Source organism: Euprymna scolopes, chromosome 2, assembly GCF_053919585.1.
Source record: "Euprymna scolopes isolate OS-2025 chromosome 2, ASM5391958v1, whole genome shotgun sequence".
Lineage (NCBI taxonomy): Eukaryota > Metazoa > Mollusca > Cephalopoda > Sepiida > Sepiolidae > Euprymna > Euprymna scolopes.
In genome coordinates this window covers 182,016,726-182,030,146 of record NC_136483.1, presented here as the reverse complement: position 1 = coordinate 182,030,146, position 13,421 = coordinate 182,016,726, and the positions used below count along the sequence as shown (strand labels likewise).

The following is a 13,421-nucleotide window of genomic DNA, read 5'->3' as shown; positions in this document are numbered from 1 at the left end:
AATATTGCTTTCGTTTCGCAAAGTTTTCAATCAGTAGAAAATGAACATAAAAAAAGGAATCAATAAAATAAGTACACAAAGCTTGAAATAAGTAGGAAAATATATTAAAGGGAAAACAAAAAAATCAATAATATTCGTATGACAAAAGAATTAAACTCAATCATATATCAATGTTCTGTTATATGGATGAGGCATGATGTGCAGTTTGTTTGTTTAGTTTTTTTTATATATCTCTGCTCATATCTGTAAAGTCAATTGCTTTTGTTTATTTTATTTATATAATCTTCAATCATTATATTTATCTATAACTAAGCTCTTATCCATTTTTCATCCATTCATCTATCTGCAAAAATAGTTATATTTACCAGGTGAAATTTTATTTATCTATTCTTTTGTGTATATTCAGTTTATCCAATAGTTTTATCTCTCTCCCTCTCTCTCTATATATATATATATATATATATATAATTAAATATTAAATATTTTTGCATACGCAACCATCAGTATAGGATTACAATTTCTGTCGGTTGACAGATTCGAAGACGGTCACGAAGAAAACTTGACTATTTGCTAAGCCTCTACTTCCGTGCCACCAAGCAATTACCACGAGAATTAAGGGAATTAAGAACTAATAAACGCTTAATTCGGGCGGGGACAGTAGACAATCCATAGTGTTCGAACGTCAAATTCGTGAGCGTTGCACAAACGCTAGTTGACTGCCTCTTAGTTTATACTCCCCAGACACTGCCCATCCTTAAGTATTCTTACAGAAGCTTCATAATATATATATATATATATATATATATATATATATATATATATATATATATATATATATATTTGTATATATGTAAATGTCTCAGGTACATATCTATTATAAAAAACCTAGACACCTCAAAAGCATGTGGACCAGATCTCATCCCGGCTGTGCTATTAAAAAAATGCTCTGCCGAGTTTGCTCCAGTTCTGTCCAAACTTTACAACAAATGCCTTAACGAATCTTGTTTTCCCGACTGCTGGAAAACCGCCTCTTTGGTACCATTCTTCAAGAATTCTGGTGAAAGAACTGACCCACTAAATTATCGCCCCATTAGCCTCCTCCCGCTTTTCGCCAAAATATTTGAGTCCTTAGTTAATCAAGCCCTAGTCCAGCACCTAACAGCTGCTAAACTCCTGACTGACAAACAATATGGATTCAGGCAAGCCCGTTCAACAGCAGATATCTTAACTGTAGTTTCTGAACGTATATACCGTTCATTGGATAAAACAGGGGAGGGTAGAGCGGTGGCCCTCGATATATCTAAGGCTTTTGACAGGGTATGGCACGATGGTCTTCTAAGGAAAATTAGATTATATGGAATCACTGGAAGAATTCATAATGTAATTAAATCCTTCTTAAGTAATAGAAAAATCAAAGTTGTCCTCGACGGTCGTACACCCAAACAATACGACATAAATGCGGGAGTACCTCAGGGGTCTATCCTTGGACCTCTATTATTCCTGATATTCATAAACGACCTCCCTGATAAAATTGTTTCGGAGATGGGTATATTTGCCGATGACATCACTCTCTATAACAGATATGAGGGGAAAACAAATGAACACATATCCAAGGAAATGGCAGAAACACTAGACGATGACCTCCAATCCGTAGTGGAATGGGGACAAAAATGGTTGGTCACATTCAATGCTGCTAAGACTAAGCTTGTTTCCTTCAATAACTACAAGAAACCTTCTCTGCCACCAATAGCAATGGCCAAGAACACATTACCTGAAAGTACTTCTTTTAAACTCCTCGGCCTAACGTTTACAGGGAATATGAACTAGAATAGATACATTGAGAACATTGCCAAGGCTGCTGCAAGGAAGGTTGGCTCCCTCTACCGTGCTAGAAAACTACTTACGCCTGACAGTATCCTATACCTCTATAAGGCAACCATTCACCCATGTATGGAGTACTGTTGTCACATCTGGGCTGGTGAATCTGCTTCTTGTCTCTCGCTCCTGGACAGGGTTCAAAAGAGAGTCGCCAACCTGATAGGTCCTGAACTGTCATCTAGGCTTCAGCCTCTGTCCCATCGACGAGATGTTGCATCCCTCTGCTTGTTCTACAAATAATTCAATGGTGAATGCTCTGACGAACTTCAAACACTTGTACCTCCCCGACGTAACTACCCCCGACAAACCCGACAAGCTACTAAGTCTCATCCCTTTACTGTAGAGATCCCTAGGTGCAAGAAAGCCTTTTACTCCAATAGTTTCTTCCCCAGAACTGCGGATCTTTGGAACTCCCTTCCGGGATTCTGCTTTCTCAACTGCAATGATATGCAGAAGTTCAAGTGTAATGTTAACAAACATCTTTCTACTCATCTCCCTTCATAATGACCCTGCTAATTAAGTCCCTAATAGTAGCCCCCTGCTTCAAAGTGGCACTGTGCCTTGTTTGGGGTGTAAATTGAATATAAAAAAAAATAAAAAATAAAAAGTTATGAAAATATACATGGAAATTAAGCCACACAAATGATTCCGCGTTTCATCTTTGTGGGGATCCGTTAGGCTATTGCAATTGATTTTACCTTCCATTTTTATATGTACATGTGGTGTTAATTTTGTATGTTAACCAATCAACTCCTTTGTTATTCCCACTTTAATTTCAGCAGCTTAATGGTCGCGCGTTGGTCAATGAAATGCTTGCTTAATCTGTAATTTACTTTTTTCTTTGCTTATTTTTAGAGGAAATGGGCAACGTTGTGTATTAAAACGTAACATCGTTTTAACCTGTGCGTATTTGAATTTACCTGTTTATATATTTTGTTATATTAGCTTATTTATTATCATTATTATTATTATTATGTTGTATACATTTATTTCATAATTTATTTTGTTGTTATTCGAAGGTAAAAATTATTTTATGCATGCACGCATTTGTATTTCGCTTTTGTTATTTAAAAAATATTAGATTATTAAAAATTTATGGTAACTAATTTCTCATTCAGACAAAATTAAAATTCGGGCCTTTAAAATTTGTACACGTACTGGCGTTTAGTATTTTCCACTAAACCATCGGCAAGCGCCCACATTCTTTGAGCTCTTAGTAGTTGTTGTCTAGTGCTGTTTTAATTCGGATTGCTGTTTTAATTCGGATGCTGATTGTAATATTTGATTTATAATTTAGTAATGTTATACCTACATAATATTTCTTGTTATTTGCATTTTCTTTGCCAAATACTTTGGCCTGTTAAACGATACTTTTGGTTACACATTTACTTTGAAGTGGATAGAGTGCGTGAGTTCTGCAGTTACAATTTTTCTGTTAGCGTTTTTCATTTAATACAGGTTTGATTAATTAGTATTTCTAATGCTAGTGTTTTTGTTAATTTTTTGGTGTTGTTATATTAGCCACTTTTCTAACTACTTTTGTCATTATTTTTATCCTTTTTATATGTATTGTTTCTATTTCTCCGTTACGTTCACCTTTTATTTGTGTTACATTAGGTCACATGTACTCTAAACACTTGAGAAAGTTAAGAATAAAGTGACTATATCAATAGAAATAAGTTTGCATAATATATCATTCAAAAAAGAAAAATGTGAATTACTGAATAGATTCTAAAAATTACTTCAATAAAGAATGACAATTGTAGATACCACAGAAGACAGGAACAAATAAAATTACAATAAATAATTCTATAAAGAAACGCATACACACTGGGAATCAGCATCGAATAAATATTGACAGTTGCAGCGAAAAAGATATAAAATATAAAAGAAACAAGCAAAAAGGACCAGAACAAGAATATATATATATATATATATATATATATATATATATATATATATATATATATATATGTTCGGGTTTGAGGTAAGAAAATTTAGAATCGAATACTGAAAATGATGTATAAGTATAAATACGTAAATAAAGAAAAAACATTCCAACCATTCGAAATATGCAAATTTCAATAAAATAAATAAAAATGATTGTGGACAGAAAATGCGGAGTACATGGACAAGAAGCTTTGGAAAAAAAGGGAAGAAAGGATTGCAAGTGAATGATAAGAGACAAAAAGAATGCGAGGTTTGATAATGTCGATCATATTATAAAACAAAAAATAAAAATAAGAGTAATATTAATACTACTATTAGCAATAATAAACAGTCGTTCTAAGTCGTACAGCTTTCTTCAGTTTTACTTTGACTCTCTCTTTTATCTATTTATCTGTCTCTCTATATAAGTAGTCGATGTGACACGCTGATCCTAGTTAAATTACCGACGTTAGCTACGTTAAGTCCGGCTAGTGTCACGTGCGTCAACATTTGCTTATTACAGGTGCTTCATGCGGAAAATACAGCGACAACTGACAAAAATTAAAAAAAAAAAACTGCAAGTCTTGCCCAGGCTATATATATATATATATATATATATATATATATATTGTTAAATCCCCGCACATAGGCACAACCAAAAATTATACCTGTTATAAAATAACATCGAGACCTGGGATTGAATGACGATCGACAAATGTTCCACAGGTAAAATTCTTTTGTCACCGGAAGCGGTGAAATTGTCCACTTTTCAATCAAATCGATTGATTGTCTGCTCTAGTCTAGGATTCCCCGCAGTTCATCAGAAAAAAAAAAGCTTCACATGCTTCCTCATAGTAATTTAATGATTCTGCGCAATGAAACAGGTGTTAAAGCAATAAACGGTAAGATGGACAACATTTTGAAATTTGGAATATATATTTCTATCGTTAATTTCCATATGCTCTGCAGTTGCATCGGGCTTCATGAATTAAAGGATTGGTATGAATAAAAGGTGAAATATAATTGAATAAGCATATTTTCTTAATAGGTATAGTTTATTTTTATCTACAGACATAATTGTTTCGTGCTTACTTGATATTAGCAAAGTTATCTTGGACTATTTATATCTTAGACCACCATGGAAAAGAAGAGAATTTGATTGCATATTATATCAAATCAGCGGACATATACAGAAACGTTAACCACATAGTATCCATCAGCAGTGGCCGAAACATTACATTATTAGTAAACTTTCTTAGAACCCAAATCCTTGTTGAAGGAGTTATAACAACATTCTTTATTTTTAATATATTTTGTGTTAAACCTAGATAAACTAGTATTACATGCTTATGCAATATTCAGTGTAGGAAATAATAAGTACTGCTGATAGAATTCGAAACGAGTTGCAATGAGAACTTTGACTTTGCAGGCTTGTATTCAACCCCTATGCCATCATCAGTTTGCATAAGAAATAAGAGAATACAAATTATATATTATTACAAATCGGCGGGCATATTTAGTAAGCTTAGTCATATAGTGTTCAACAGCAGCGGCTGAAATATGAAATTAGGCAATTTTTAAACTACGTTACTAAAGGTAGATAGTTGACGTTATTTTATTGTATTTATAACTTGAAACTATATTACTCAGAGTATTGGCAAAGTATGCAACGTTGAGCCTAGTCATTACTATTATAAGTTATACTATAATATTGGCTATTATTCAGTAATATAATATTGGCTAAGTTATACTATAATATTGGCTATTATTCAGTAATATAATATTGGCTAAGTTATACTATAATATTGGCTATTATTCAGTAATATAATATTGGCTAAGTTATACTATAATATTGGCTATTACTCAGTAATATAATATTGGCTAAGTTATACTATAATATTGGCTATTACTCAGTAATATAATATTGGCTAAGTTATACAATAATATTAGCTATTATTCAGTAATATAATATTGGCTAAGTTATACTATAATATTGGCTATTACTCAGTAATATAATATTGGCTAAGTTATAATATAATATTGGCTATTATTTAGTAATATAATATTGGCTAAGTTATACTATAATATTAGCTATTATTCAGTAATATAATATTGGCTAAGTTATAATATAATATTGGCTATTACTCAGTAATATAATAATGGCTAAGTTATACTATAATATGGGCTATTACTCAGTAATATAATAATGGTTAAGTTATACTATAATATTGGCTATTACTCAGTAATATAATATTGGCTAAGTTATACTATAATATTGGCTATTACTCAGTAATATAATATTGGCTAAGTTATACTATAATATTGGATATTACTCAGTAATATAATATTGGCTAAGTTATAATATAATATTGACTATTGCTCAGAGTATTGGCTAAGTATTCAACGTTGAGCCAGGTCATTACTAAAATGAGTGACCAATTTGGGAAGTCCAGGTGCTGTATGTAGGAGGACGTCGACACTTCCCTGCAAAAAGTTACAAAATCCTAACGTCGTCATCTCCCTTAACGGGGGTATACATGCGACTGGGGGCCGCTTGTGAATTTCATACTCCCATGAAACATCCTCTTTCGGAGTAAGCCGGTTAAACCCTGAATAGGGTTGGTGCTGGCTGCACACATTGACTAAGTATATTTCATGTTGATCAAGCATCTGATCGTGACATCTACTCCCGCGTCTGGTATCAATCTATTATGAAATACAATATTATACTGTTTTTTTCTTTCTTTACGAAATTAAGAAATGTAATTAAAAAGTCAGGATATGAAGTAGAAGTGCACATAATTCATCATTGTGCCATATAAATACCGAGTCTACTTCTTTAGTATAAAAGACTATGAATTTACAAACGTTTGTTCTAAGTTTTATTTCAAAGCAGGAGGTGTGCCATAGTTCGAATGGCAGAAACACTTTCACATACAATGTTGACACCTTTCACGTGATCCCTGCTTTAAGTACCTAAAGTTTTTCTAGAAACAATTTTAACTAATCGGTTCTCATTTTTTTGTTGTTCAACGAGCGAGATCGGAGATGCGCCGCTGCATAACACATGCTCTGTACCGATCCATGTTATGACAACAGCGCTTTTCAAAATGCATGGCTGGATTGCTACGAATAACAGGAACGTGCCCAGGGTAATGAAAACAAAATTCCCAGCCACGGTTAAGGTCTTTGGTGTGGTTTCAAACGAGGGCCGCATCATGCCATCTCACATCTTCGAAGTCGGCTTTAAAGTCAACACCAAAGTGTACCTGGATGTGCTGAACAGTGTAGTGATCCCTCAGTGTAATCTTGTCCTCAAGTGCAAAATGACCCCGGCGTGGCTTCAGAAAAAGTGCTACGACTTTGTACTATTCTCTCATTGACCCACCTCCTACCTCGAGCTTATCCGCTGGACTACTTCGTTTGGTGATATGTCGATAACACCACCAACATAACCACCAACAACACCAAAGTAAGCCTGATCGCCGCTACACTCCAAGTATCCGCATAGCTCCCGCCGCTTGTGAAAAAAAAAAAAAAGATATGCTCCCCGTTCTGGACCGTATCGAGGTGGTAATTAAGGCTGAAGGCGGCTACATTGTACATTTTACTAACATAATCAAGTTATGCGAATTGATTATTTCAATAAAAGTTTTAAAATAGTGTTGTTTTCTTTAGGACGACACTTATCATTCCAACCTGTAGAATCCTTTATAAAAGAAGCGATTAGAGTATTACATACAGACACAAGCGGCTAAATCGGGTTATAATCCAATCAGATGCATTGCACTGGAGCCATGATGAGGTAAAACAAGGTAGACAATAACCTTTTATTGTTATTTACGTGTCTAGTTTCCGTCAACATTAACTACAACGATATGTATATAATTCGAATTAGTTCCCACCTAAAATTCTTTCTTCCCTAGTTAATAAGACTAAAATTAAATGATAAATGCGACACCCGCGTAGGCAAGTCCCTCTCTCAAAGGTATCTCTTCAAACTTGTATAGGTCTCATATTTTTTGTTTTTGTTTTTGTTCCGTTTCTCAATTCTATGATATAAATGAACCATTCATTTTAACAGTATGAAACATACAAACAGGAATATCACTCAAAAAGCTACGTGGTACCTGATATATTGCCGTAGACAATCTCTATGTGTACTTTATATATTGTCGGAAATAAAAATCATGTTGAATAGGAGGTGTGTGCGTTGGGTTGGAGTATTGCGAAAAGCACCAGTTTTTACGACTCTAAACTGCATCCACGTTCTTTATTATAGGGAAAATTGTGGAAACCAAGAAAATGGCTTACCATTAAAGCGTCCGCACGTATGTGAGGCACGTGGAATCAAGTTATCGCGGAGAAGAGAATGAAGAATCAAGATGGCGGCGCCAACAACTTTTATAACTAAGTGGTCACTCAAAGTGACGGGAAATCTTGCTTTTTGTGTGAAAAATCTCACTGCTGGACTGCACAAAAGGAGGCCGTGAGAAGTACGCAGACAGACGGTTGCGATAATCATCGGAGACGGTTGTAGGAGATTGCCTGGAAACTGTTGTAAGAAAATTCTTGGAGACTGTTGTAGCTTGTTACTGAACCACTTTGTCGACTTGACCTTTTCCCCTTTTTGTTGTTGTATGTAGTAACTACACGGACGGATGCAATACGGTTTCAATAACATTATGCTTCAACTGACTATCATAGTTAACTTAACCAAAGAAAATAGCGATTAAGTAACGGATGACGCATCGGTTTAATCCTGAAACGTATAGAAGCTGTCGTTTTAGGACATTTAAGTGATTTTTGTTAACCGTATAAGCTACATCAACTGGATTTCACATAGACAACCTCTATAAATAAAGACGGCATAAAAATGCAATAAGCCATTATGTCTTCCAAGAGTCATAAGAATTAAATAAGACACATTTGTTAAAAAGTCGGATAATTTTTTTTACCGGGAAGTCACCACTTATCAAGGTTAGGAGGCCACTCGAGGATAAGTGTTAATGAATGAAAGGTGGTGGTGTAGCAATCGTTAATGTTAATAAAAATCGAGTAGTATTGGTTAATTTAAAAGGACAACTCAACAATAATTTGTTTACATTAGACTTCAAGGTTACCATATTCTAGTCGGCTGGGTAGCAAGCCAGTGGAACAGTGTTCCACAGCCGGTCAGTTCTAGGAAATAAGCTTTGTTCATGGAATCTGCTTTTATATCTAGGCACAGATGGAGAGTTGAGAAAAAGTATGGTAGTGGTTGTAGCTAGTCAAGTGTTTGTGAAAGTTTAGCAAGGGGGGATCATAAATTGGAGTTTATACGAGCACTTGCCATAAAAATAACGAAAGAGGAGAGACAGGCTCGCATGCTTTTTCTATGGGAAAGAGGTTGCAGGGAAGAGAAAAGTGCTCTTTACAGTACTACTATAATGTAAGTGTAGCTAAACTATTCAAATTCCTGAGTCGATTATAGTCCAAGTAATTATATTCTTATTGAAAGAGTCTATTATGTATCTAAAAAAGAAATATACTACACCATTAACCGTGATAATTTCTAAACTATTATTGGTGATGATGGAACCTCTTAATAATACAACATGTGACAACCACCATTTTAATTTCTAGAGTTGTATATTGATTATCTGATAATTAAACACAGTTAATACCACATCAATAGGGAGATGACGGTGGCTAAGTGGGTAACAGCACGAACTGAAAACCTGGGTGGTCAAAGTTCGAATCTAGTTCTTTCTACAGAAACACTTTTGCTTAGGGATGTTGGCAACCTTCATATAGTCCCTTACATGAGCACCCGATGTTTTTCTATAGAACGTTCCAACTAGTAAGATATCGGGAAAACGATTGCCGACAATAGTCATTTTATTCATACGAAATGAATGATCCACACAAACCACCTAACTTAGATTCGTTTAAGTTTGTTTGAAAGATACTTTTACTACAATAAACTCTCGATGTTTCTTATGTTACATATTATCATGTATTCAGCTGACTTTTTTTTATAATACCATTGCTTGCGCAGGTAATATTACTAAACAAGTGCTTTATTTAATCCACGGGGTTAGATATAAATATAAAATCCAACAAAATGAAAAAAATAAACGTGTACAAAAGTTGACCTTGTACATCAGAGCAAGGACTTTCTTATGCGGGTGGCGTCTTGGAACACTTGACGGACACCCCCGTATGTTCAGAAAAAAAAAATCACAAAACCCGTTTAAATAATAGCAACTAAATACACTTGAAGGAAATAATTCATGACGTAAAATCACACATTTCTTAGTGAATATATCCTTTCTAAAACGCACGATTTTTATTTTGTGATTCTCAAGATGTTCACTTCGCTTTGAAAAATATAATTAAAAAATAGTCATAATGGCGGGGAACTTATGCGTGCGATCAGATGAAGAAAAATAGCAAGAAAAACAGAATATATGTTTTTTTTTTAAGTTGAATAAATTTAGTGAGGCTATGCAGAGACGCCGGACACAACGTCTTACCTGAGTCGGCGGGGCGTTGTATCGCTTCATAACCTGAAAACGAAAAAAAATTGGAAGGTGGGCGTGGTTAGTTGTCACGTGATAAACATGGACACGGCAAGTGGAAGAAGAAACAGCATTTTTTAGGAAAGCTAAAGGGATTGTGTTATAGACAGAAAGAAAGAGAAAGGTAAAGACAGAAAGGGAGAGGAAAGGAAAGAGAGAGAGAGAGAGAGAGGGAGGGAATATTGATCACAAAAATTTAAAGATATAAAATGTATGAAGAATCGATTGGTTATAAACTGGTTGCTGATTATATATGCATGCAAACAAAGAGGATTTGAAGCATAAGATGGATATTTTTATGACTTACATCTATTTAATCGTTAAGAGATTTCCCTCCCACTTACCTCTCAGTTCATATCTCCAACATTCAAACTCCTACTCTCATTCAACGTTTGCTTAATATTTATTTTTTATCATTTCTTAGCCTCTTTCGCGAGGACGGACAAAGGAAATGCCTCCAAGAGTAATATTTCTCCGATTCCTCTCGATGTGTACAAAACACTGCTTTTGCTTAACATTCATGTTTGAATAGGCGAGACCGTTGTTAAATGAAATGAGCACCTCCACAGGACTAGGAGCATATTCGATTCACAAAAAAGAAAAATGAAACCTGGACAGTATTCGAACCATTGCCTAACAAATACAGATCATTTTTAGGCGGAGTCGCTTTTCACATTCAGCAAACAATATTACAAGAAGTCGAATATATTCATTGAACTCAAATTTACTACTTTGCTTTTTTTTCACGTTTTTTAAAATCATGTCGCCACTATATACTAAAATTGAAGTTACCTATTTTGCATCAACTCAAAAAGTTGAAGTTACGAAAACGGGAACAGTACCTTTAAAACGAATTATCTTTTATGCCTCAGAATTCATTTTTCTACATGGCATGCACTTTTACCAGGAATTCAATCGCGCATCACTGCTTCTGGCACACAACCATAATAGGAATTACTTTCAGAGTCTCACACCGTCAATTTCTACAACAGAAGGGGGAATTAGATATCGAATGCATGAGATCTGTCACATAACACTTCAATTTAGAATCCTATCTGATGATCTATTCGGGCAGAATAATAATAGGAGACAATTCTTTTGATCTATAATTCATACGACAAGAGACGATGATACAGTAATCTTAAACTAATATACATATTTATATACCTATAAAGTTGAGTTGTTTTTTTCGCTCCGACATTAATATTAAAAACTTACTTTTTCTATTTAAAAATTATTAAAACTAACTTCTTAATATACTCAGTCACGGATATGCAATCGACTACATCAAAGTGAACTAATTTGCATATTCATTTAATAAAGGATCGTTAATTAATTACTTCTTTATTTTTATGGTTTCGTATTAGACGATTGTTTCATTTCACAATTACATTGAAATGTGCTTATGCAGAGTGTCTACATTCTGCCTAATTTTGTAGAATTAATGATGAAAACGTTCTATTACAAGGAAATATATATATGTGCCCTTGTCTATGTGTGTGCGAAGCGTCTCTACCAAACTCCTCTCTGAATATTTAGTCTACAGATTTGAAATTTGATATATAGGGTATTTGAACCTGTAGCACATTTTTTATTTGTTTTTTTTTTAGCCAGCGAAATTGCTTGTATATATTGAATCAATGGAGAATTGGCTCTATAATAAGTATTTTACAAGTATTTTAATGGAAAATACCCACAGGAACTTAAAACACTAGTACCCCCCGACGTATTACTCTCAACAAATCCGAAAAGCATCAAAATTCCACCCCTACATTGTAGAGATTTCTTGATTTTGGAATTCCCTCCCAGGTCCTTGCTTTCTTGGACTGTACTGATATGCAGAAGTTCAAGTGTAATGTGGACAAACATCTCTCTGCCCAACTCCCTATATAGTATCCCTGAAAATACGGTCCCAAATAGTAGCCCCTTTCGACTTAGTGGCACAAGAAATGCCTACAAAATCATATCTGAAACACCTATCATACTTTGAATAAACAAGGACTCATAACAGAAAAAAATTTGATCATAAAAATAAATAAACAAAACGGCTTTACTGCAATTAAGTCTACAGGTTTAAACACGTGTTCGCGCCAGAAAAAAAAGCAAGATTCGTGGACATGTTATTTTCCGATTAAGTAAACTTCTTTAAATTAGTAAAAAAGTGTTTGGAAGGTGTTGCGTTTGTAGGCATGTCAACCTACCTGGACCCATTTTATCCCGAAATAAAATAAATATAATTTGTCAACGATTGATCGGTAAATTAATTTGTTTTGAAGGCGTTTATTATGTAAGCACGTTGTCTGCAAACGATGGTCTCTTTTCAAATTATTAACTGTTTCTGACCGGTGCAACCACATCCATCTAGAGTGGATCTAAGAGTATTGCTAACTAAATTGACCCCATTTTTTTTTTTTTTAAAGTCGAAATTTCGAGATCAGCTCTAAATACAGTTTTTAATCATACTCATATGAATTTGAAAAAGAGCTTAACTCGTATTATTTGGATTCTTCGGATAACTGTTCTCATCAGGTGTCATTTCCACAATGTTTCGGTCGATTGTAACCTCTGGCTTTCTTCAAGTGTATCTTGTCCAACTCGGGAATATTTCTGTCGAACTTGAGAATCTAAACAGAATTTTAGACAGAGCCGTTTATTGATTTCACAGAGGTAACATGATCAGGCTCTGTCAGCCATGACTGGATGGACGTCCTAATTAATTTGCAATTGTATTTTTCAATCGCCACTCTGAGAAGTGATCTTTCAACCTTTAGGATAATATGACTCTTACATCTGCTTTCTTTTCCAAATGATACACATGAAGAAGGTCGAAGGTTATATCGATCAAAACGTGGTGAAAATGACACTCAAGATGAGAGCAGTAGTCCGAAGAATCCAAATAATACGAATAACCAATACTAATTCCAGAAATTCAGGTAATAAGGTAGACAGAGAAAACTGGGGAAAAATGCTAAATAGGTGAGGCTTAAGTTGTTGGGGGTGAGTTTGAAGTAAACACCTTGCTTAAGTCCAATTTTGTGCACCGAAAAAATT

General features: G+C 34.4%; 1 protein-coding gene across 1 annotated transcript in view; it reads right to left on the bottom strand.

Moving 5' to 3' along the window:
* The window catches only part of LOC145241167 (neuronal acetylcholine receptor subunit alpha-10-like), a 388,541-nt gene extending 375,960 nt beyond the window's left edge, over positions 1-12,581 (bottom strand). Inside the window, exons 1-2 of the mRNA XM_080104009.1 lie at positions 12,572-12,581; positions 10,326-10,358 (exon numbers count right to left, since the gene is read on the bottom strand). Coding sequence (XP_079960135.1) covers positions 10,326-10,358; positions 12,572-12,581 — 43 coding nt within the window. The remainder of the gene's footprint in view (positions 1-10,325; positions 10,359-12,571) is intronic.
* Positions 12,582-13,421: the final 840 nt, after the last annotated feature.